At 40.1% G+C, this 26718-nt stretch overlaps 2 protein-coding genes across 3 annotated transcripts in view; one reads left to right on the top strand and one right to left on the bottom strand.

The window, feature by feature from the left end:
• nup85 (nucleoporin 85) overlaps nt 1-24122 on the top strand; it is a 51883-nt gene extending 27761 nt beyond the window's left edge. For both annotated transcript variants that reach the window (XM_039740366.1, XM_039740365.1), the window contains exons 9-19: nt 2472-2594; nt 2979-3110; nt 6656-6762; nt 10999-11082; nt 15642-15707; nt 16168-16319; nt 19299-19416; nt 19531-19631; nt 19760-19911; nt 20721-20810; nt 23914-24122. In XM_039740366.1, the coding sequence (XP_039596300.1) occupies nt 2472-2594; nt 2979-3110; nt 6656-6762; nt 10999-11082; nt 15642-15707; nt 16168-16319; nt 19299-19416; nt 19531-19631; nt 19760-19911; nt 20721-20810; nt 23914-24015 (1227 nt within the window). In that variant the 3' untranslated portion in view covers nt 24016-24122. The remainder of the gene's footprint in view (nt 1-2471; nt 2595-2978; nt 3111-6655; nt 6763-10998; nt 11083-15641; nt 15708-16167; nt 16320-19298; nt 19417-19530; nt 19632-19759; nt 19912-20720; nt 20811-23913) is intronic.
• A 2063-nt stretch (nt 24123-26185) lies between these two features.
• The window catches only part of LOC120517862 (ADP-ribosylation factor-binding protein GGA3-like), a 38629-nt gene continuing 38096 nt past the window's right edge, over nt 26186-26718 (bottom strand). Inside the window, exon 18 of the mRNA XM_039740364.1 lies at nt 26186-26470. The gene's annotated coding sequence lies outside the window, so the exon portion shown is untranslated. The remainder of the gene's footprint in view (nt 26471-26718) is intronic.

The raw sequence follows: 26718 nt of genomic DNA on the forward strand, positions 1-26718 counted from the left end.
TAGACGTTTGCCAGGTGTAGAATTAATAGTCTAATGTACATACATACAGGGTAGGATTCAAAAGTTATGAGCCTCATTTTGTTTGATGCGAACGTACCTCGCCACGCACCCCAATTGCCAGCGATGGTGGGTGTTGGCTTCACAATGCAACGGAGCTTTCCATTCCGCCGTGTAACGAATGGAAAGTTTGTTAGAGCAACAGTACGCGATCGAGTTCTTCGGAGTGAAGGGGATCATCCACTACGAGTTTGTCCCGCGAGGACAGACTATGAATGCTGCTTACTACTTGGAAGTCCTGAAAAGGCTGAAAAGAAGCGTTGCGCGCAAGCGAAGGGACATCAAGGACAGCTGGAAGCTTCACCACGATAACGCGCCCAGCCACACCGCCTTCATCGTGAGCGCCTACCTGGCCCGGGTGAACGTTCCAGTGGTCCCCCAGCCTCCCTACAGTCCGGACGTGTCGCCTTCTGATTTCTTGTTTATGTGCTTAAAACCAGCGCTGAAAGGAAAACGCTTCGACTCGATCGAGGACATCCAAGAAAATGTCAAGGCAGCCCTTGCAACCATCCCGGAACAGGCCTACGTGGACGCCTTTGAGTCATGGAAAAGCCGCCTACAAAAGTGTATTGATGCAGGAGGTGCCTGTTTTGAAGACTATTAATTAATTGTACCGATTTGCTCAATAAATTTGGCTTTTTGAACAAAGGCTCATTACTTTTGAATCCTACCCTGTAAAATATAATATATACAGTGGTGTGAAAAACTATTTGCCCCCTTCCTGATTTCTTATTCTTTTGCATGTTTGTCACACAAAATGTTTCTGATCATCAAACACATTTAACCATTAGTCAAATATAAACACAAGTAAACACAAAATGCAGTTTTTAAATGATGGTTTTTATTATTTAGGGAGAAAAAAAAATCCAAACCTACATGGCCCTGTGTGAGAAAGTAATTGCCCCCTGAACCTAATAACTGGTTGGGCCACCCTTGGCAGCAATAACTGCAATCAAGCGTTTGCGATAACTTGCAATGAGTCTTTTACAGCGCTCTGGAGGAATTTTGGCCCACTCATCTTTGCAGAATTGTTGTAATTCAGCTTTATTTGAGGGTTTTCTAGCATGAACCGCCTTTTTAAGGTCATGCCATAGCATCTCAATTGGATTCAGGTCAGGACTTTGACTAGGCCACTCCAAAGTCTTCATTTTGTTTTTCTTCAGCCATTCAGAGGTGGATTTGCTGGTGTGTTTTGGGTCATTGTCCTGTTGCAGCACCCAAGATCGCTTCAGCTTGAGTTGACAAACAGATGGCCGGACATTCTCCTTCAGGATTTTTTGGTAGACAGTAGAATTCATGGTTCCATCTATCACAGCAAGCCTTCCCGGTCCTGAAGGAAGCAAAACAACCCCAGACCATCACACTACCACCACCACCATATTTTACTGTTGGTATGATGTTCTTTTTCTGAAATGCTGTGTTCCTTTTACGCCAGATGTAACGGGACATTTGCCTTCCAAAAAGTTCAACTTTTGTCTCATCAGTCCACAAGGTATTTTCCCAAAAGTCTTGGCAATCATTGAGATGTTTCTTAGCAAAATTGAGACGAGCCCTAATGTTCTTTTGCTTAACAGTGGTTTGCGTCTTGGAAATCTGCCATGCAGGCCGTTTTGCCCAGTCTCTTTCTTATGGTGGAGTCGTGAACACTGACCTTAATTGAGGCAAGTGAGGCCTGCAGTTCTTTAGACGTTGTCCTGGGGTCTTTTGTGACCTCTCGGATGAGGAGTCTCTGCGCTCTTGGGGTAATTTTGGTCGGCCGGCCACTCCTGAGAAGGTTCACCACTGTTCCATGTTTTTGCCATTTGTGGATAATGGCTCTCACTGTGGTTCGCTGGAGTCCCAAAGCTTTAGAAATGGCTTTATAACCTTTACCAGACTGATAGATCTCAATTACTTCTGTTCTCATTTGTTCCTGAATTTCTTTGGATCTTGGCATGATGTCTAGCTTTTGAGGTGCTTTTGGTCTACTTCTCTGTGTCAGGCAGCTCCTATTGAAGTGATTTCTTGATTGAAACAGGTGTGGCAGTAATCAGGAAATTGAACTCAGGTGTGATACACCACAGTTAGGTTATTTTTGAACAAGGGGGCAATTACTTTTTCACACAAGGCCATGTAGGTTTGGATTTTTTCTCCCTAAATAATAAAAACCATTGTTTAAAAACTGCATTTTGTGTTTACTTGTGTTTATATTTGACTAATGGTTAAATGTATGTGTTGATCAGAAACATTTTGTGTGACAAACATGCAAAAGAATAAGAAATCAGGAAGGGGGCAAATAGTTTTTCATACCACTGTGTATGTGTATATACACACACACACACACACACACAGAGTATATACTGTATATTTTTTTATTCAGAGACATCAAAACACCACTTTGTCACTTTCTCTGTCACTCATTATTTTCTTTCCAGCCCAGTGGAAACCAGACTTTAACAGAGTTTGAACTAAAGTGGGGACACTGGCATGAGGAGTGTAATCGTCACTTAGAGGACAGTTCCTTTGCATCTAATTCTAACATGGAAACTGTTTGCAAGGTAAGGTAATTGATATTATTTTTCCAAGTACACTTAACATAAAAATGCTTGTATTAAATGCATATTGTGTAAAACAAAGCATTAAGTGGATTTATGGCCCCAGATGGGAAAATTCATTTCCAAGTTGGTGGAGGAGGTGCGCATGATCACAGGAGACAGCATTTGTGCAATCAACTTTGGCAACAGTCCTCCATCCTTCTAGTTGCTGGATGCTGCCATGATGAAATTGGGGCCTTTTACACTATGGGTCTTCTGGATTTTTGCAGAAAGTGAAGAGTCAAATTAGGGTCACTCTTCATCATTTGGGTTAGGATCTGTTTATACAGTATATGAAATGTGGAAAGAAATATTTTTTTCTGTTTTGTCTTATTTTTATGTTGACAGATTTTGTTAGGTGATAAAGACACCTTATTGAGTCAAAAAAAGCATTTGACCAACTGGTACCACTTTCTGGTAACACAGCTTTTGTACACCCACCCAGCTGTCAAGCCCCAGGATCTTCAATATTATGCTCAGGTAAAGTTTGCTGAAATATTAGGAACACATCCTTACTGGTCTTCCTGGGTTTACTGTTGGAAGTCATTATTAGGCTGAAAGTGTTATGTTTTATATGCTTTTTGAGTTGTATTTTTATACAACCATTTATTACGATATTTCTCACAGTATATGGATGAAGGTAGTTGTAGCAATGATCTTCTGTACATAAAGCAGAATCAACACACATTTGACACATGCAGCAGCTGCCTTTCTGATATCGGCACACAGTAAAATAGATTTCTATTGGTCATTTGTTTCAGTTGTAATTTCTAGGGAAGGTTTATGAAGTTTGATGTTCTTTATTTGCAAGTGTGTGGAGATAGCAATGGTAAGAAGCACATAATATGTTATACCTGCTCACCTCGGCAAATCCATTTCTAATAAAACAGAAGTTTTTTAGCATCGAGATCACAACGTAAGTTTGAGCATTGAGAACTGAAACATCAGTAAATATTTGAATATGTTTTATTGTTTAAATAGAATATAGGGAACAGTTTTTATTAAAATAAATACATTCACTTCTATTTCAAAGTTTCATGTCAAGCTTAATTAATGTTTATTTTGTACAACTTTTATTTTTTGCTCAAAAAAATGACACTATACACACATCATCATTTATGGAGATCACGTTCTGAACTATGCAGCAAGCTATGAGATGTTCTGTGGATACCCACAAAAAGTAGCAACACTAGGGGAGGCAACAGGCTGCTACTTCCATATCAGTGTGTGGTTGTCTGAGAATAGAGAAGCTCTATTCATTACAGCTCAGAGATTTGTGCTTGCAGGTGTGGATTTTTCTGTTTTTATGGAAACGCACACAGTTCAGTGTCTTAATGTTTCATTAAATCAAGGTATAGAACAAATAAACCATGGCAAAAAAATAATTAAGTGGCTGATATAACAGCCACACTGTGTTAACCCTTTTGATTCAGAATGCTAGTCACTCTGTGCAAGAAACCAACTCTGCCTCCTGCAAAAGAACCCCAGATCATCATACTTCCTCCTCCATGTTTGACAGTTGGTGTTGCACACTAAGGAACCATCCATTCATAAGCTCTAAGGTGTACAAACAGCCTGCGTGATGGGGCCTTGGATTTCAAATTTCAAATTTTGATTCATTTTTCCATAAGACTTTTTTCCAATTTGGGATGCTCCGATTGATTGGCCACCGATCGGAATTGGCAGATTTTCACTAAAAATAGACTTGATCTGTGATTGGTAAAAAGGGCGATCACCAAAACCAATACTTTAAGCTGCTGCTTTTCTAAGCTTTACGGTAATTTAGTTGCAGTGGTCCTTTACTGGAGGTAATGCGGTCGTTGAGCTTGCGCCTGTCCTCGTAAACAAAGGGCAGCCAGCGGAGGGTTAACTCACCAGTGGAGTAATAAACTGAAAAAAGTAATCGGAGAAGTTGTCCTGTGCAAATAGTCTTTTAAATGAAAAAGGACGCTGCTCGAGTTTGGACAGCGAGCTTGTTTAAAGTGCAGAAGCTTACGCTTTTAATTGGAAAAAGAAAAGATAAAGACAAATTTGAAATTGCTGCTTAGGAAGCAACAGGCCTTTTTTAAAGATTTGTACTGTGTGTATTATTTGTTGCTGTGTGTCACACAGCATGCGTTTTAGTAAGAAACAAGGACTACATAATTAACATGGTAATCCATATTTTATAATTGCACTTTAAGAATTATAAATGTCTACCTGATACACTGATGGAAAAACAAACCTGTATTAATATAGTAAATATATATTTTAACAGCAAAATCTGCAGTACAATTAATGACTTCAAATGAAGAGCATGTATATTTACATTTAAGCTGTGTTTAATTGCCAATTTCAATTGGGTGTGTGAGAAATATATATATATAATAATTTTTTTGTTAGAGAAATGGCAAACTTCTTTTTTAGCCTTGTTTCAGATAAGTACAAAAAATCAAACAGTGTGATAGTTTGCAGTTATGAGAAGCATTTTATTTTCTTTTGTGCCATGTGTATTATGTTTAAATATTTTTGCATATATTTTATTAAAGTAAGTATTTTAAGGAAATTGTATTTATCTTAGAATTTTATGGCCACTGGGTAATAAGCCTAAAGAATTTCATTTTGTTAATAAAAAATGAATAGTCAACACCTGTAGTCTATAGTTTAATTATAAAAATACACTTTAATATAAGACATAAAGCTTCTGTGTATCTAGTTATGCAGGGGCTTAGTGTAAAAAACAAAAAAAACAAATCAGTATCGGAATTGTCCAATCAAGTAACAAAGTCAGTGATCGGTATCGGTCTTAAAAACCCTGATCAGAGTATCCCTACGTCCAGTCTGCAGTAGTTCACAGCCGGTATTCCAAGGTCCTATTTTTGTCCTTTAAGGCAGGGGTGGGCAAAGTCATTCCTGGGGAGCCGCAGTGGGTGCAGGTTTTTGTTCCAACCCAGTTGCTTAATAAAAAGCACTTATTGCTCAAGTAACACTTGTGCTTCATTTTAGTTGTCTCGGTCATTAAGATTTTGTACCCTTATTGCTTATTTTAGTCTTAAGCAGCTGTTTTCTTGGTTTTTAATGGCTCCTTATTAGCAATAAGATGCAAATGACAAAATAAACCAGCATTTCTCCTTTTAGCTTGTTACCATTTACACCTGTGTGTATTTATCGTGCACTATTTGCCTTAATTAAATATTTGGAAAAAAGTGAAAGATTGAGTCCATTTTAGACTTCAAATCATTTGGATGATATCCTTAGAAAGGAAAAAAAAATCTAGGATATGAGAATGGCCTGAAATGGCAGAGTTAAAGCACTAACAAGCCATGAAATGTAATTATTGGCAAGGATTGTTTTCTAATGAAGCAACTGGGTTGGAGTAAAAACCTGCAGCCACTGTGGCCCACCAGGACTGACTTTGCCCGCCCCTGCTTTAAGGAATTGCTTTCTTACCCTTTCAAAGTTGCAGCACAAAGTCTCCTCTTCACAGTAGAAACTGCGATTTGCTTTTTTCCACCACTGTTGTGCTGTGAGGCGCCTGTGATCACACAAGCTGGTGGCACTCAGAACCTTGTCTTCTGATTGGCTTGTGACTTTGGATCTAATGGATATCTTCCTATCAGAGTTTCTTCCAGTTTCTAATTGCCTTTGGATTGTGTAGGACACATTTAGGGATACAGATTATGCAGAGTAGGACCTTGCAGCACACAGAACAGGAATATGCTAGCAAATTTTACATCTTGATATTTGTCTGCTGTGCAATTATTCCCAAGATTCTGCTGATGTGTAATTTTGATTTTTTTCATTTTTGTATCGTGTTTGCCACATATGCTGAACACACACACAATATTTGGATACATGTACATTATTTTGCTCTGCACATGATTACATTTCATACATTGTGTTTAGGCTACTTGGCCATTAGCATAGAGACGTTCTAGAATTGTAGTTTTATCATGAAATGACATGTTTGGTCAAGTATTGTAAATTAGATTTCTTCATATCCTTCTATGTTGTGAAGATAAATAATGAATCTTTCCAAAATTTAGGAGTGCATGGATATGTTCTTGAAAAACCAGATTGAACCAGAGCCACTGGACAGCATTCTGCTAGCTGCCTTTAAGTTTGACATTCTGCAGGTTATCAAAGACTGCAGGTAATCTTATAAAATTGGTTATCTGCATTATGTACTTTTATATTCCTTAGGTGATCATTTCCAGTTGGTTTGCATATTTATTTTTTTTTTGTATTGTTTTGTTGCCTTTACTTTATATCAGCACAGTTTCTTTTCCTCAGTACAAGTACACTTGCAAAAGTACTCAGTCCCCTTTAAAGTCATCACCGTTCTTTGGATTTCCTTCTTAAAAGTATTTTATACTGTGAACCTAAGTGTTCCAATAGTTATATTTTTAAAGTCTGGGTAAAAAAGAATATGTCAAAAGTATGTATCTAAAAGTTAAGAAGTTAAAGTCTGGCTTTGCTTGTCTTGTTCAAACCTTTAAAGCTCCAAAAGTTCAAAATGGCAAAGTGTTTGCATACGAGACACGTAGGTCTCTTCTATAGAACCAACTAATTAAGTTTCAACTAGTGAGCAATTTGAGTAAAGGTCACATTTTCTGGATATAAAAATCACTCTTTGTAGGGATCATTAACCAGGCTGTGCACCCACCGTGGAAATGAAGATTAAAGAGCAGACATTAAAAGTGTGAAACAAGGGGAGATGAATGCACAAGTCAGGAAAAGGGTACAAAAATATCAAAGTGCTTAGATGGCACAGTGAGCACTACTAAATTTATCATCAGGATTCAGTTGCAAAACCCAGTCACCATGTCAAGAAGGCAGTCCAGCAAAAGTAAGCAAGACACAGATTGGTAAGGGAAACAATAAAGAAATAAGACATTACTTTGAAGAAACTACAGAAGTCAGTTGCTGAAATTGGGGTACATTTACTTTAAGTCCACAATATCAAAGCTGTCAGAAGAGTGGCGTGTTTGGGAGGGTAGCAAGATAAGAAGCCATTACTCAGGATTAGCCATAAAAAGGTACATGTGCTATATAAGGTTCAGATGCAGACCTAACACTGCCCATGTCTCGTAAAACATCAGTAGTGGCAATATAATGCTGTGGGGGTGATGTTCATCTGGAGGGGCTGGAAATCCGGTTAAGATTGATGGAACAATGGATACAGAGAAATACTGGAAAAGAACCTTTTCCAGTTGGCTGAGAAACTAAGTCTTGGGAGAAGGTTCACCTACCAGCAATACCATGAGAGCGAGATAGCAGATGACAATATTTGACTGTGAAAGATTTAAGAAATGTAATATAAACGGCTTATCAAAATTTAACGGCCCAGTCAAAGTCTTGATCTCGACTTCATTGAAAATATGTGGCAGTTTTTGAAAGTTGTGGTCCAGAGGTGATGTCGTACCAAAATGAATGATCTACAGAACATCTTCCATTAAGAATGAGACCAAATCACTTCTGAATAGTGGGCAAAGCTGGCTCTGACTTATGCAAAAGACTCGAGGTTATTAGAGCTGCAAAATGACACATTCCTGATTTGTCGGGTTTGAATACTTAACGCTATAGAACAAAGTGGGCATTGACGATTCTGTTAGACTTTAATGGCACCAGACCTGCAAGGCAGCAGATTTAGCAGACACCCAGCTGCACAAAAACCCACCTTGCATTCCAAACTATGTGACAAAACCCCAGCTTGTACCAGGATCTAATTGTACTTCATGTGATAACAAAGGTGTAAATCAGAACTGAACTGACATCTGCAGAGTCCTTTAACCACAAGGTACAAAATGGACTCAAGCCAGAAGAAAGATCTACAAATTAATGAATGTCAACTCTGGTGGACAGAAGAACTCGCCTGTAAGAAGACAATGATCTTATAAATGGAAGTGATTTTAATCCACTCAGGAGAAGTTACACATTCCCTTAAAACCTTCTGCAACATCTTGACTCTCTCGAGAGAGAAATCTGAGAAAAACTCTTGGGAGATTCCCTAGGGCACCTGGTCCATGTTCACTCCTAAGCACACTCACCAAAAATCACTGAAAACCTCTGAAACTAAAAGCTGATGATCTGTTCTTTCGCATTTTATGTGGAGCTGATAACGATAATCTTTGTGGACCAGAAAGCTGAGATCCAATGAGCCAGTCTAAAGACTGAATAGAAGCCATCAATTCAAGAAGGGAACTTCAGCATCTAAACTCTTGCGCCAGACAGAGTAAATCTTTTTTCCTATGACAATGCAGTAGCCACAGCAAAGATCACAACAGCAGAAAGCACGCTGAGAGAGCAGCATCACAGAATAATACAAACAAAAGAATCAGATAACAAAGAGAGAGTGCATTTCAACCCAAGAAGAATTCTCCACTTGAACCTCAAGCAACAACAGAGCAGCAACTCTACATGGCATTGAACATCACCTTTAAAGACTTGCTATCATTAAACAAACTATCTGGGCCAAAATGTGTGGAAGACCAGCCCTGGCATAGACAGGCAGACACCGATGGTTCAAACACCACACACATTTTATTTACAATTATTTACAAGTTTCCAGTCCCGCACACAACCCAGTGCCCCTGCACCAATCACCCTCAGATCCGGGCCTCTCAATAGTCCTGTCTTCACCGCCTCCACTCCTCTCCTGTCCTCTGAGCTTCGTCCTCTTCCACCCGGCCTCTTTTATGTCCACCCGGATGTGCTCCAGGTGCCTCCTGATGAGCTTCCTGCGGCACTTCCTGGTGCGGCGTAAGTGCCGCATGAGCACCCGGAAGCACTCTGAATATCCCTGGTAATACTTCCGCCAGCACTTCTGGGTGTGGCGGAAGTGCTAACGTCCAGGGCTCCTTAGTCGTCTGGGCACTCCCTGGCAGTAGCCACGGGCCCCTATAGGGTTGAGCTTCCATACTCAATTCCCGTGGCCCCCCACACAAACCAGGGTGGCTGCCTTCTCGTAGTCCCGGACTCGGTCCTTCTCGGCATCCCAGCTGGGCACAGCCGCCCGCCACACAAATTAAATCTCTCCTCCTTCCTATCTTATGTCTGTCCCTGGGTGAGCAAGTAAAAATTAATCTTTACAGCTCCCACATTTTATTAGCATTCCTCTGAGTAGGCATCATAAATCAGTCTTTCCAACAATGCAGACGGCCTTTTTTTAAAGTTTTTGTTTTTTAGAAATGTGTTTTTCACAAATTTACTATTGGCTTTTAAACTGTTCGAACACTTAAGTTGCCAATAGACGTGCGTATCGGAGGCATATATGCACAGGATGCATTTTTTTGAAATCTAGAGAATGCTGATCACTTTCAAATGGATTGATTACTTTTCCAAGGCATTGTATGTAGCTGGCTAACGATATTTTCAAATGACCACTATGTGTCTAAACCAGGGACAATCTTTTAACAGGTAATACCAAATGTTTGTGTGATCTGCTCTGTTGAAAAATGAATTCATTTCAGCTTTTATTGCCAGTGAATTTAAAACAAGGATTGTTTGTTGTCCTTCATCATTTTCTCCCCCTGATTACTCTTGAGTCTCTGCACTGCAATGTTTTTATTATTTAAACTTTATATTAAGTAAGATGAGATTTTCTTCAAGTGCTAAATATAATTAAGTTTTATAAACAGTTTGTTCTATGATAAGAATGTTAAGATTTTACCCAGAGTGTTACTTGCCATTTTAAATTGCTGTTGTGCATTTGTTATTGTAGGCAGAAAGACATGGTGGCATCAGGATTCATTACTATCTGTGGCCCTCAAACTCAGTGTTTGCCCTTTTTGCTCTGCTCCTTCTCCCACCATAACCTGTTGTCCACAGGGGAGGTTTAGATTCGATTAGTCAAAAATTTTGATCTTGTGTTTTCGATGGATCTTGATGTCCCCTGATACTGAAAACATTGATATCTCGATGATGGGTGTGTGTCAGTTTCTTGAGGACAGTCTTGAGCTAAAACTGCTGAACGGAAAAATACCAAACTCGAAACCTAAGCCTGTTGTGAGATGACGATGTGCTGATTAGTTTTTGAGTCAAATTGTGCAAGGGAAAGAGGCACTCTAGAGGAACCCTCAAAAATACTGTAATTCTTCAATTAATTATACATTCATCTCGTCAATTGCTATCGTAATAACATTTTATGATTGGAAAGATCAGCATCAGAGTGGTAAGTTACTGAAATGTTACAGAATAGTTCAGGTAACTTGGTTTGTAGGGCGCAAAGCCTACTGATGCTTAGGTCTGAATTTTTTCTTGTAAGCGTAAATTGAGTTTGGTTAACTTCTTTTTTACATGACTATTTAGGTTGGATAACGTGAAAACAGGATCTGAAGTGTCATTTCCCCTCACCGCATTTTTCACAATTTTTTTTTTTTTTTGACAGCATTGCTCTAAATAACTGGTGGTTTGTTGCTCACCTGACAGACCTTCTGGATCACTGCAGATTGTTACAGTCTCACAACCTCCAGTAAGTGACCATTTTTGTAAGACGTGCTTCCTTTATTGGTACTTTTGTTTCCCTTTGATTGGTAATGTGGAGAGTTCTGTTTGGGTAGTATGAAGACCTAGTGGATGCCGTATGCATTATTTCCCGACAGTGCAGCTTTCAGTTTGCTTTTTGTGTACTCTTGCTGGAACAGTGTGAGGGATTTTCTGTCACTGTCTTTCATTTTCTCCAGTTTCATTTCAGTACCTCACTGTTCCCAAACGTTGTTTGTTTACTTCCACGTCTAAAGCACCTTAAACTTTAATTAAAAAAAAAAAAAAAAGTCTTCTGTAGAGAGTTAACATTTTAGGCAACTGAAATATATTTAAACCAGCAGTTCCTAATTCAGAAGGAGACATGGAGATCACAAAACTGTTGACAACTTCACATTGCTATGTGCTCATTTCCCTTGGGTTGACAACACTAAAGGCTTACCGAAGAAAGCACAAAAGCACATTTGATTCCTTAGGAGACTGCAGGAATAAATAAATAAATGAGTGAATGAATGTATAAATAAATGAATGTGTATTGTTTGAGTGGTGGCTCTGAGGCTAAGGATCTGCACTGGTATCCCAAAGGTTGCCAGTTCGAATCCCCATCACTGCCAAAAGAGATCCCACTCTGCTAGGCCCTTGAGCAAGACCCTTAACCTGCAATTGCTCCAGGGGTGCTGTACAATGGCTGACCCTGCGCTCTGACCCCAAGGGGTATGCAAAAACTAACAAATTCCTAATACAAGAAATTGTATAAGGCAAAATAAAGAACAAAAAAAAAAAGTTGTGGCATCACTATGTAATATGGTAACAAACTCGCATAAAACAGAATGGCTGACCAAATAGTTGTGATATCAGCTCAAAACAAAACTTATAACAGATGGTAATTGAGATCCTGTAAGGATTTATATCAAATGCTGCCGCAGTAAAGCTCATACCATAACCTCTTCAATGCTGGAAAGACAGAACTGCGGCACTGAAGCCAAGAGACATTTTAAAAACAATATTACCCCCAAGACATCCCATTAATTCAGAAAGTATTTAGACCCCTTCACTTTCAGCACACTTTACTGCATTGTTAATTTAATTTTAATTGGATACATTGACATTTTTTTTCCCACCAATCTACACTCAATAACTTATAATATAATAGTAAAATAATATTTCAGAAAGGTTTGCAAATTTAAATTCAAAAACTGAAATCTCTCATTCGTACTAGTATTCAGACACTTCGCTGTGACACAAGCAAATCGGGTGCATCCTGTTTGCTTTAATTCTCCTTGAGATGTGTCCAGGATTTGATTGCAGCCCACCTGTGGCAAACTGCCATCGCTTAGAAAGGCACACATGTACCTCTTGTAACAGAAGGCGCTATATAGCGCTCGACCCAGCAGAGACTGACGCAGAGGTACGTACAAAGCGATAACAAAGTTTATTCATTTTCTTCAGCTGTGGGACACGTCTTCCCCATGCCACACAGTCCCAAAGCACAAAATACCACCAAAACACTCTTTCTCTTATCCCACCACTCCTCCTCCCGACTCTGGCTCCTTGAGTGGTGGTGGCTGGCCCTTTTTATAACCCACCCGGAAGTGTTCCAGGTGCTTGACCACCTGGTCCCTGTTGCACCTCCAGGTGGGGCTGAAGAATCGTCCAGCCAGGCTGCTGAGTCCATGCAGCTCCCCCTAGCGGCCATCCGAGCCCCCAACCAGGTTGTGGAGGACTCCATCTCCCATGGAGCCCTGCTGGTGGTTGGAGAATCACTGTCAGCCAGGGAGGATGCCACCAAGCGTCCCGGGGTAGGTACTGGACTGCCCATGGTGGCTCCCCCGGAACATAAGCAGCAGGGGCGTCCCTGCCGGGTGTCCTTCACACTCTATATATAATATAATTATAATATAATATAATATTATTCACACTGTGTGTCAGGCCAAAAAAACAAGTCATGAAGGCCAGGGAACTCTCTATAGACCTCTGCAGTTTAATTGTGAAATGGAATAAAGTTTGGAACCACCAGTATTCTTCCTAAAGTTTTCTGTGCAGCCAAATTGAGTAACCAGGAGGTGACTGAGAACCCGAAGTCCTATGCTGAGATGGGAGAACTTGTTTGGAGGATGATCATCTCAAGAGCACTCCAATATTCGGAAGGAAGCCACCTTTGACTAAAAGGCATATGACAGCCCACCTACAGTTTGCCAATCTCCATTCGATGGACTGTCTGAGAACATGAGGAAAAAGGTTCTCTGGTCAGATGAAACAAAAATTCAACTGTTTGGGCAGAACTCCAAGTACTATGTTTGTTGAAGACCAAGCACTGCTTATCAGCTGTCTAATACCATCTCCTGCAGTGAGGCATAGGGGCACACCATCATGCAGGGAGTTTGGTCAGAATTGAGGGAGGTATGAATGCAGTGAAATTACAGAGTCCTTGAAGAAAACCTGCCAGAGTGCATGTGACCTCCAACTTGGGCAATGGTTCACCTTACACCAAGACAATGACCCCGAAGGCAGGTGTGGCAGGGTGTCCAGCACATCACCGGCTACAAATCCAGCAACTCCTCAGCCGCTGAGGGAGACGCTTCTCTGGCAGAGGAGCTGAACATCTTCTTTGTCCGATTTGAGGCGACACCAACAGCAGCTCCATCACAGCCGCCTGTTCACAACAGCAACATACTTCTGGTGGAAGAGGGTGAGGTGAGGTGGGTGATGAGGAAGGTGAAACCGAGGAATGTTGCAGGGCCCGTCGGTGTAGCTGGACAGGTGTTGAAAGACTGTGGATCAACTGGCCGGAATCTTCACTAGGATTTTCAACCAGTCCCTGTCCCAGGCCACTGTCCCATCCTGCCTCAAGTCCTCAGTCATTGTTCTGCTGCGGAAAAAATCTAGCATGAACAGTCTGAATGATTTCCGCCCAGTGGCAGTCACATCTGTCATCATGAAGTGCTTTGAGAAACGGGTCCAGGTCTGTCGGCAGGCAGGCGATGATATGACTCTGCACCAATTTCAATTTGCTTACAAAGCAGAGATCCACGGAGGACGCTGTGGCCACAGCCCTTCATGCTGTCCTGACCCACCTGGAGCAGCAGGGGAGTTACGTCAGACTGCTCTTTGTAGACTTTAGCTCGGCGTTTAACACCATCCTCCCACAACGACTGGTGTCCAAACTGGCAGATCTGGGACTTCCATAACTCACCTGCAGCTGCATACTGGACTTCCTGTCTGGTCGCTCCCAGAGGGTCAGGCTGGGTCTCCACACATCCACTGCTCTCAGCCTCAACACCGGGATGCCACAGGGTTGTGTGCTCAGCCTGATCCTCTACATCCTCTACACATATGACTGTGTCCCCACTCACCATAGCAACAAGATCATAAAGTTCACGGTGGTCAGATTCATCTCGGGCAAGGAGGGTGAGCTGGCATACAGGGACGAGGTGGAGCGGCTGTCAGAGTGGTGCACAGTCAATAACCTGTTCCTTAACACCACAAAAATGAAGGAGCTTGTTATTGACTTTAGAAAAAACAAAACTGACATCCAGCCACCGACCATTGCCGGGGTCTGTGTGGAGAGGGTCCCGGTGTTCAGGTTTCTGGGCATTGAGCCGGAGGATGACCTGACCTGGAGCGCCAACGCCAAGGAGCTGCTGAAGAAGGTGCAGCAGAGACTGTATTTTCTGAGAATCCTCAAAGAACCATCTCCCCAAAAATTTGCTCCTTGCCTTTTATCACTGTTCCATCGAGAGTGTGCTCACGTACGGACTGTGTGGGGTACGACAGCTGCACCTCCTAAGAAAGGAAAGCGCTCCACAGGGTCGTCAGGACAGCGGAGAGAACAATTGGTTGTACCCTCCCCACTCTGGAATAAATCTACACCTCCTGATACCGCAAAAAAGCAAAAGACATTTCAAAGGATTCATCCCATCCCGGTCGTTGCCTCTTTCAGCTTTTGCCATCGGGCAAGAGATACAGAGCAATGAAAACCAGCAATTATGGCCCTGAACTCGGAATAAAACTGCTCCATATCATCCTCCCAATGTGCAACACAGACTTTAAGTCAACAAGTGCAATTTGTATATTTTGTCAAGTACTTTAATTACTATTCGGTTTGTTATTATATGTGCTGTCCTTGTCTTTTTAACTCTTAAGCCTCACACTGAGTCGACTGCACCTTCAGTTTCGTTGTTCCTTTGTAAAAGTGACAATGACAATAAAAATCTATCTATCATATAGTGCCTTTCATATTTTATCTGTCTTTCTATCTATCATATAGTGCCTCTCTCTCTCTCTCTCTCTCTGTTCAGCGGCCCAGACTTAACCCCACAGACGATGCCAGTCTTATTTTATGTATTTTATAACTTATTAATTATTGTGAATCTTTGATACTTGGAAGATGAAATCTGTAAGACAAGAACTTTGTTTATTGTCTGTCCTGATTTGGTCAGCGAAGTCAGTTGATACAATCTTCATTATATTGAAGTTAGCTTTAGCTACTTGTCACAAAATACAATAATAATAATAGAGAAAATCTTAAATTTCATTTTTTTGTTTCAGCTTTGGGTCTAATCTCCGAGAATTTCTGCTTCTAGAATATGCTTCTGGACTTTTCACACATCACAGGTGAGTTGATAAATTTAATCCTGCTGTTTCTAAAATGTGGCTTGTTACAAGCGCCTGTAACTAGTCATTGCTTTTCATTATATCAGACACATTCATCTAACAATCTAGGATAACTTCAATCATTATGCGGAAATGAATGCAAGTTTTAGAGCGTATTTTTCAAGTTCTCCTTCATTCCAGCGATGGTATGCCTAAATTGGAGTGGTGTGACTTGGGTTGTGTGTGTAAGTTCACTGTTGTGGATTTCTTTAAAATAAATGTTCCCACGTCACTCTGCAGAAGGATCTGTGTACATATAAAGTCAGACACTGGCTATTACGTTAGAATTGGTCTGTATTTCTTTTATAGATAAGTAACATTTCATGATTCTTAATACTTAATGAGCAATTTACTCAATTTTGTGTAAAATGAATTCACTTGTCCTGATGCTTCTTTTTATGTCACCATCTTCACTTTGCAGCTTGTGGCAATTGGCAGTTGACTACTTTGATTACTGCCCAGAGTTTGGAAAGGCATACCTGGAGCTGCATATTGAGAGAGTTTCTCTGGACACCGAGCGAAAGGCGCTAAAGGTGCTGCGCATTTGTGAGCAGAGACAGATGACTGAGCAAGGTAAACCGACGTGCCTGAGCAACCATCTCTAAAGCTCTGGCTTGACTGCAGGGGAGCAGTCGTCACAGTACAAATGATGAAATTGGAAGACTCATTTGAAATTCTAGAAATGCTTGTAAATCTGTTCTTTACCCTCTTATGATGATACGTCCTACTTTAACGGAATACCCAGCACGATGGTTTTTTTTTGTTACTTACCCCGAGTAGTTTGTACTGATGGCTGGAAACAAAATGTCACATTTTCATGCAGACTGGAGATAAAAAGTTTCTGGACAGCAGAAAATGATATCAAAAATGTCTATAAAAAAACCTTGTTTTACGTTTGTCACATAATCCACATGTCAAGACATCCAGTCATGTGCTCACATTGTCCCTAACACATGTATTTTTAATAATGTTCTTTACACATAAACTTCTGGAAAACATTTTTGTATGAAAATTGAACGCGCTCAGATGAGAACAAGCATTTGAATTGCAGACCCACCACCCTCTGCCCCCCATGGATCATTCAATGGTCAGAAGTCCAGCTGGTAGCAGCTTGCTGAATGGCTAACACTGTGCTTTGCATGATAAAGGCCTGCACTGTGAGACGTAGAAAACGAAAGATTCTAAGTTAAAAAACAGCAACTGAAAACGTTCTCAGGAAGAGAATACGCCTCGTTCTTCTGCATATCCCAGATGTCTCAACACAGTCTCGAGTGCTGCTAAATAATCGTGACGCACGTGAGTTGTGGACCTGAATATGAAGACAACTACGGGAGGCAGGTCTTCAAATGAAATGTTTGTTCACTTATGAAGCATTCCATTTTCATACACAAGCGTTTTCCATCGGTGGTTTATTTCAACAGTACAGTATGTTTGTAAAAAATACCCGTGTTTGGGATGTTGTGAGCATACGAATGGACAACTTGACAGGTTGATTCTGTGACATTATTAACTTAAGTTGTTTTTCATAAACTTTTTTAAGATCATTTGCTGATGTCCAGGATTGGTCCCCAATATATATATATATATATCTTTGTTCTGCAAGAGAACAGGAGATTCAATATTTTTCTCAACCTTCATTACAAACTACAGGGGGTAAATGTAATCGAAGAATATGTTTGGGTGGAGTATTCGTTTAACTTGTCAGTGGCATTTGTATTTTGTAACATAAATTACTGGTTAACACTTGTGAGTGCTCCGCTTGATGAGTTTGTTTGATCTGCAGGGCTAACTTGACATCTCAGGCAGGTGCTTTGGTTTTCAGAAATGTACTTCCTTAAAATGGCTTGTTACACAGAGGAATACACTGTGCAGAGTATTGATATGGGATAGATCTCCGGTCAAAAGCACTAAGCATACATTCCACCCGGGGGAGGTAAACGTTAATATTATACAAAATTATTGTCTGTCTGTTATACTTTCATTTTTATCACTCTTTAATTTAGTGTTGTCTTTTATCAGTGTGCTGCTTCTGGATTATGTGAATTTCCCCTTGGGATTAATAAAGTATCTATCTATCATATAGTGCCTTTCATATCTATCTTATCGATCTATCGCTGATGACGTTGGTATTCATTACACATACAGTACTGTGGTATCTTCAAAATACAAATTAGTGCGCATTAAAGAGCTAAGAATTGAACATTCATAGGCCTTTGGGTTTACTGGAGGTGCTTTCATAAAGGTAGCTTGTTTTGGCTTGTGTAGCCACATCCATGTATACGCACGCCACCTTATACTTTTCCAGAGTTATTTTTTTTTTCCTTGACGCTTTGAGTACAGGAGTCCAGTTTTTTTACTTCTATGTAAAAGGTTCCTCCATACTTGCAGAATCAGATGCAAAAAGCAAAGTTATATACAGGGGAGCAGCTCATTTATTTTAGTTTGCATTTGTGTGTGTTCATTAGATAAAACAGAGGTTAAAAGTAGACTAAAACAGAGAAAAATAGTGTAATAAAATTTGAAAATATAATAAATAAACATTTATTAAACATTTTTTTAAGTTATTGGGGGCTCCGCCCCCTGCTTGCTTCGCTTGCCCACCCCCGTGTTTGGTTTACCGGATATACAATTTAAAGAGATTGTTATTTTCATGGGAATTGTTACATATGCATTATTTTCACTTTTAAAAGTGCCCCGGCCCCGGGCATGGTTACATCTCTTTCTTGCAGGACGTTTAACGTATACTCGTGTTGTGAAGGGCGGCGGCTGAACACACGCTATGGAGATGCCATCGGATCATCTGCTGTCTTTCTGCTGCCTGTTCTGCTTGTCGCATGTCGTTGTTTTAAGGGCCGGGAGCACATGATGCATGTCTTTCAAAAGCAATCCAACAACTGCTAGGTTCGATGTCTGTGGACTTGTTTTACATGATGGCTCACTGCCTTGTCTCACGTGACATTGTAAAAACATATTTCCAGGCCCAGGCGTGGTTAAATCTTTTTCTCACAGGATGTATAACGTTGCTCGCGTTGTGAAACGGGGGTCGATCATTTTAAATCCTGTACAGCCGCTGTCCTTTTTGCCACTTCGTGTCTCTGCTGCTCCCGTTGTGAAGAGGGGGGTCAGGGTGGCTGAACGCACACAAGTAGATGTGGTCGGATCATCTGCTGCGAGCTGCGTGTTTTACTTGTCACTTGTTGTTGTGAGCAAGTTAAAGTGTCTCTCGTGGGACTTCAAAATGTCTTCTGAGAAGATCACATCTCGTCTCCCTAGTCTGCCTCCCCAAGATTTTTTTTTTTTTTAATAGCAGCGACATATGACAGGACAGACAGAACTGAAATCAGAGGCCTAATTAAACCAATCAAAAGTTGACCATTGGCTGTAATTGCCATAAAAACAAAAAGTCAGCAGTGTTCGATTGTAACTGAGTTGGAGGAAAATATTCCATATAGCATTTTACAAATCTGTTAAAGTACGATAGTATAATGTCTTATTCCATATTATTAGGTTTTTTTTTTAATCTAAAATATCTTTTTTTTTTTTTAAATTTAGTACGCAGCATATGCAAGATCATGGCTAAGAAGTCACTCCACAACAACCGCCTGGGCTCAGCCTTGTCTTGGAGCATTCGAGCGAAAGACGCTGGCTTTGCCACTCTCATCTCTGACAGGTTAGTGGACCTCCAAAAGATATGCCAGACGTAAGCACAGACTTCCTTAAAAGAATACAATAATGACACAGCGGGCTGTTTTAATGTTGATGCACACGCCTGATGTTCTCCCAGATTCTTGGAGGATTACTGTTCTCGAGGCTCCTTCTCTGATCTTGAGCTCATTGACAACTTAGGAACGTCAATGCTACTGAGTGACAGGCTCACATTTCTGGGTATGTACTCTAAATTGGCGCCAGTCATCTTCACAGTCGCATCCCAATATAGGATGTAATTTTTATTTTTATTCTTACTGTAGTTTTTTTTTTTATTCAGTTACTAACTCTTTGAATTTTCTGTTAAGGAAAGTACTGCGAGTTTCACAGACTGTATGGTGAAAAGCGGTTCACAGAGGCTGCAAAACTGCTGCTGTCTCTCATGACAGCCAGACTGGCCCCTCGCAGCTTCTGGATGACTCTCCTAACTGATGCACTTCCTCTGTTGGAGCAAAAAAAGGTCATTATGAGGAGTATTACTTGCAGTATTCAGCTTTGCAATGGGTCTAAATTTCTGCTGTAATGGAGATTTTATTTTTATATCACTTTAGCATGTTGGACCGTCAATCTTAAATATGCTGTCGTCGTTCTAAGGGTGTGCTGAACATGTGCTTGAAAGTTGAAGTTTGTCAACTGGGCTTCTCTGCAATACAACCTCCGAGCTGGAGTCTCGGCACCATAAACGTATCGGATATCTAAGCTTTAGAACAACTACAGTCCTGCAGGTCCGCAGGGGCAATTCAGAGTCGGGCCTAACAGATAATGAAGCTCCCTGTTTAATTATAGGGCTCTTTAGTGCTTTCATTCTTCCAAGGAGAACTTTATCCATATGCTTTGTTATCCTGCCCCTTCTCTCTCTCATTTATTTCAAAACATTTTATTAACGCAGACACTCCATGATGCAGGTGAGCAGGTTTAAGTGGAAACCTGTTGGCTGGAGAGCTGGTTGTTCCTTTGCCATGTGCATCTCTTTATTAACTGACGGCTGGCTAAGAAAACTGGCAACAGTTAAAGTGCAATGCAGCAGGCAATTGAGGGTTCTGAATTGTAACAAGCAGTATAAATAAAGCCTGCTTTATTAGTAAGTACAGTAAAGAGGATAGATCTGCGCTGTGGGACTGTGTGTATTAATATAAGTATGTACAGTAATTCCTGTGAAAAATGTCTTATTTTTATTTCCACTTAGGGAGGTGGAAGGCAATATTAAAACTTATTTCCTTCAGTATGCTGTTTCCTCACAAAGATTTTACTGTTTAATGTTGTTTGCAGGTGATATTTTCAGCTGAACAAACATACGAGTTAATGCAGTGTCTGGAGGAACTGACATCTTCTGACCAAAATGAACATCCATCTGAGCAGGTAGGCCTGGGAACCTTAGCAATACAGAGACTGCGTGCTTTAATCTCTCTAGATGGGTAGATCGATTTTAATTTTAGCATAGTAGGCAGGATTGGATAGATAAGATAATGTAAGTCACTATGTACTGTATGTATTAGATACTGTAGACAGAAAGACAAATTTACTTTGTCCCCAGGGGAAAATTTAGGTTGTTGCAGACGCTCTTTACATAAATATGCATAAATGCATAAGTAAGTAAATAAATATACATACACGCTTTGGTCTGAACACACACTGGAATGACTATAAAAAAATTTCAAAAGAAAGTTCTGGCTTGGCGGTCAGAGTCCCCGTGCTGCATTATTCAGGCATATTGCCGACTCTCCAGTCGCATTTTTTGACAAACTTTTGCTGAATAATTCGTTGGTTGAAAGTCCTCGGTGTTTGTGTGTCCGAGAGAGGCAGTGCAGCTTTGTTCATAATGGCACCCAGTTTCCTTAGTGTTGCATTTTTTTGGCTTGAAAAATGACATTTTTATTAAATCTTGTGTTTCTACTGTAAAACATGAAAAACAATAAAAGTACAAAGTGTAATAATAACATAAACCGCACACTCCACATATGCGAGGGTCACTTTTAGTTTCATGGACCGTTTTCATTTTCACTTCCTGAAGACAAATTCACTTCGTCACCACTGCAGACGAGAGGCGTTTCTTATGAGAAGCTAAGAGAAGATGCATCTACACCATTGACCAGGTAACGTTTGGGCAAGACATGGCTATACCATTGGCACTAACGCTCGTAGCACTTTCACAGCTTGAGTAATCTTCGGGTCTTGCATGAGATGCGTCAATACTGTTGCCCAAGTTTCGCTTGACACAAATGCTTTTAGAACTGATTTTACAGCTAACGCTAAGGAGGTTAAGCTTCTCCTTTGCTACTACCTCCAGGGGTCCAGAGTTTTTAACATAAATTTCAGAACTACATTTTGCTGCGAGTCAAGTTCACTGCGAAGATCCGCCACCTGAACAGCCCCCCATTCCAAAGAACGGCCTTGAAGACCCAGTTTCTATCTAATGCAGGCTGAAGTGCAGAAACATTCCTATTCATGACCTCTTTACAGTTTCTTAGTGAGGTAATAATTAAACATTTTGTATTACGAAGAATTCAACAGTTGATGAATATATAGGCGTTTACAAGGGCTTCAATGATATTTTGGGAAATTTGTTGTGGGGTTTTCTGAAAGGCTGGGAAAGTGTTGTTTTTTCACATTTCAAATAATGGGATATTAATTTCTGATTGGTCATTTTCCAACCCCGTATTTCAGTTAAAGATTCAAATTGGATCAGAGATGACTGTAGATATACACGGCATAATTTTTGCATTCATTGATTCATGTTCTATATAGACAAACAATATAGGGGGGTCCACATCTAATTATGCAATTTTCATTAGATAGATAGAACGCTATAACTTAAGTTTATTACGTAGAAAATCGCCTGAAAAATCCTGGACCATCGAGAAGTGTGCGAACTGGCGACATGAAGAGTCGTCCCCGCATAAATCAAAGTCATCCAGACGATCTGGATCTGCATAACTAGATCTGGACCACCCTGTGTGTGTATTGTATATGTATATGTGTATATACTGTATATGTATATTATATATATATGTGTGTGTGTGTGTATGTATATGTGTATATACTGTATATGTATATTTATTTATTTATTTTAGGGCTGTCAGGTCGAATGTCACTATTCAAATATATATATTTCAGATACTGTATATACTTTTTTAATAAATCTGCAACAATTTCAAAAATTCTTTTTTTTAATCTGTCAATAATGGGGTGCTGTGTGTACATTAATGAGGAAAAAATTAATTTAAATGATTTTAGCAAATGGCTACAATATAACAAAGAGTGAAAAATTGAAGGGGGTCTGAATACTTTCCATACCCACTGTATATGGTAATATAATTCAGATTTATTTAAAAAGGTCTTATTCAAAGGAAAAAAGCTAACATTCAGTAGTAGGAGAATGGTTGTTTGTTGTAACCACACTAATTTTGGCATTTGTAGTATTCCAGATGTGCTGTGTAAAGCTGAAGTATTTGTTAGATTTTTGAATGGTTAGCTTGTTGTCTTTATTAGTAAAACTTTAGCTAGAACCGTTCACAATGTAGAGGTTTTTTTTTTTGATCCCACACTTTTCTGGTGCCCTGATTATATCATTTGGCATCTGATTCTGTCCCATTCCCTCTTAAACCTGAGATCCTCCGTGCTCAGCCTGTCACAGTCTTACTAACTGGCTCGTATTTCACGTGATCCTTGTCAGGACAGCAAGCTATAAAAGCAGCCATGAGAAGGAGCTTCAACCCTTATGAGCCACATGTGCTGGCGCCACGCTCTGCTAGAATATTAATCTGAACTTGTTTTTAAAAAACTTGCTTCTGCAGATCATGAAAAGCTTCTACAGGGTTACATGGGTCTTGTAGCACTCACTCCACTGGTGTCCCTGCGCTGCATACCCATTGTGATGTGCCAGAGTACTGCTAGGAACCTTTTATTTTTTGGCTGCTGGTGTTTGTTCTTGATGTGAAGCCGTTATTATTTTAATAAAATATTTATTAGTTTAAGTATGTTAAAAAAAAAAAAGCACAAACACACACACAACCTAATTTTGAATATATATTTGGAAATTGTACTTTTGAACCTTGCTTTTTGTATGACAGTACTCAGAATAGCCGGGCACACCACCTGCCATCTTGTGTGAGGTGTTAAGAGGCTGATCAGTTTTGAGCATTCTAGGATTTCCATGTGAAGTCCCAACAGTGATATGTACTGGCAGAGGTGAGTGTCAGGGACATGTACAATATTTAGCTGACTGTTTTCCTCAGATCTACTTTGTTTTGTGTTTTTACTTGACATTGACCGTCTCTGTTCATGCACTAAATATCACCTGGTGGTATCGCATTAACCTGATAAGCAGCCTCAGATGTCTGTAAGAAGGACCCACATATCCACTGTGTGCCGAAGTTACTTACACTGTAATGTATTTTAACAAGACACTCGTGTTACTCAAACGACGCTATGATTTTTTTTTTTTTGTTTTGATTTTTTTTAGGAAGATGACATTGAGATCACTAAAGTAGAGCTTCTGCGTCTGGCACTTGCACGAAATCTGGCATCAGCCATTGTCCAGGAGGGTTCAGTAAATGCTTTTTAGATACGACGCCGACCATTGCTGTGTTTTCTATCTTTATATGCCTGTACATAAGCCAAGTATGTCATTCTTTTTTATGTCTACAGCAATAAATGTATTATTTGCAATGATATTTGTATTTTTTTTTCTTATAGTTTATAACTCTCTTTAGGGAGTACAAGGTCATCAGAAGGTAAAGTAGCCTTCATTGCCAAGAATCAAAGAGCAGGTTCTCGGTTTTATAAAAAAAAACCGGATGGTTATTGGGCTTTAAAACTAACTTGAAGGAGAGCATCAAATGTATATAAATGGCGACAGGTGTAGGGCACCTAAAGCACCTGACGCTCAGAGTAGACCTGCTGTTCATTTCCAGCCAATACACTCAATCAGAATGTCAGTAAGCTTCACCAGCATATCTCCTTCACGTGTCATATGGACAGCACCTACTGTGGTAGCCATGTCTGTATGTCTGTCTATACGAAACAACTCGGCTCCCAATGAACTGATTCATTTATTCTTCAGGAAATCTTGACGGGAAAGTTTAGTTTTCACTGAGATATCTTAACATTTTAAAATTTCCAATTGAAAAGCTTTGGTGAATTTGCAAAGTCTGCTCTTGTTCTGTTCAACCAAAACAACAAATGAATTCACGTTGTTGGTTCTACCTTTAGAGGGGTTACTTTATCTTTTATATTTTTAAGTTGATATTACTTTTAATCCTTTGACAGCTTGCGCTGATAGTAGAACACTGAAACGCCTGCAGTTGTGTGTGCTGCTGATACGAAGACTCCTCGGGGCGGAGCCAGGATGGGGCGGGGCCAGATGGAGGTGGGGTTATTACTATATAAGGAAGGTATAACATTAGGTGCATGTTTAATAATTTGTTTCTCTAATGATGATGATATTGTTTCTTGATTCAGTACAGCAATAATAATAATGTCTTGTCTTCCCTTACTGTCCCAGAGTGCAGCAGTAGGTCTCATTGCGTGCTAACAGTCTGACTGCTGCGGCTGTGTGACCGTCTTGTGCAAACCTCAGTCATGGCAGCTCGTTTCTTTTGCTCCTTGAAAAACAAAGTGGGTAAGTGACATGATGTTCATGTCTGGAAAAGTTGCTTTTGTTTTTTTTACATCACTTATGTAAGGTAGCTTGGTGACACTTTATGCTACAGCAGCTAAACCTCTACTTCGTATCTCAATGAAATGAACAATCATCTCACGGTTTGCGAGAACTAAAGGTTACAATGATCTGGTATTCGTCTGACACTGCAATTTATTGTTAAAGCACCACAATGATCTGTTATCTATCCTGTTCAGATGCAGTCATTACGGTTAGTTTTAAATCTCCATCACAGCCACAGCCCCTCCACGTCAAACGACTACTGCTAACAGCACGGAGCTTCAGTTAGAACGGGCCGTCTATGAAGGCAACTTCAGCTGTCTGATTCTATAACATGGCAATAAAACACGTTTGATCTACACTCTTATCACTGTTCTTTTTGAATGTGACGTACTGCTACAAAAATATGTAAGAAACAAAACTGTGATGACAAAGTCTTTAGCGAAGAATCTAGAAAAGGTCAAAAGCTCCCACTGTCAGCTCAGCCATACAAGTCTCTGGGCTCACCCGAGTTAACGTTATGCCATACGGCCGTTCTCTTCTTGTTACTGTGAGTCTCTTGTGCAGCAAGGCCAGAAGGGATTCACCATCATTTTTTTCAGTATATCTTGTCTCTGAACTTCACAAACGTCTTTCTGGAGACATTTTTGCTTAAAAAAACAAATGTTCTATTGGCCCACACATTTCATGTTAATTGAGAAATAATCGTACTGACCTGCAGTGTTGCTCCCCACGTTGTATTTTTTTTTTTTTTTACTACTGGAGGTAATTTTAATCACAATCTTACTAAAAGTCTCCACCGTAAGGCATCAGAGTATTTCTGAAAGCTCAACCCGGGCCATAAACCTGTCAATGTAATGCCAACCAGTTGCTGCCTTGGAGAGGAAATTCAGGATAAACTTCTCACCGTATTTGAAAAATGTGTTCCAGTTGGAAATAAAAATAAAAAACCTTGAATTTTAAAACAAAGCTTTTGAGTTGTCATGCAGCTGAAGTCATATTTACATTCACATTTATTACACACCATACAGGAACAGATAAAATAAAAAATAAAAAAACCTTGAGCCCCCCAGTGTACAGAGCAGAATTCAAGTTTTATTAAACACGTCACAGAGCTGACAGAAGAAAGCTCCTGAAACACGTCGCCATAATTTACAGATGGATTTGTCAGCACAAAACCATAACACAGAGGAAAAAAAAAATCAATTTAACCAGTTAAAAAAAAAAATGACTGCTGGTCCGGGGCAACCCAGTTACTGTCCAGTGGCCTCTAAGGATGCCTTTCGTCTTGTTTGAATGTTAAATTTCCTGACCTGTTCTTGGTGTCTGTTAATCTTTGCAGAAATACGTTCTTCACTTTCTATTACATTCATACGGAGGGAAATGTAAACAGAATGTCAGTATGATGTAAAAATCACAACTCAATAAATAAATAAATACTGTCATCTCAGCTGGAGCAAGCGGCCTGCAATACGTCACTTCAAACCGAGTTCTTTTCAACGACGGTAACGCTTGGTAAAACAGGTTAGGTGTCGATGGCAGTAAGGCAGCAGGCTGCGTATTTTAATTTGGCTCCTTTCTCTAAACTGGGAATTCAATCTCTCTGCT

Source organism: Polypterus senegalus, chromosome 17, assembly GCF_016835505.1.
Source record: "Polypterus senegalus isolate Bchr_013 chromosome 17, ASM1683550v1, whole genome shotgun sequence".
NCBI classification, from domain to species: Eukaryota; Metazoa; Chordata; class Cladistia; order Polypteriformes; family Polypteridae; genus Polypterus; species Polypterus senegalus.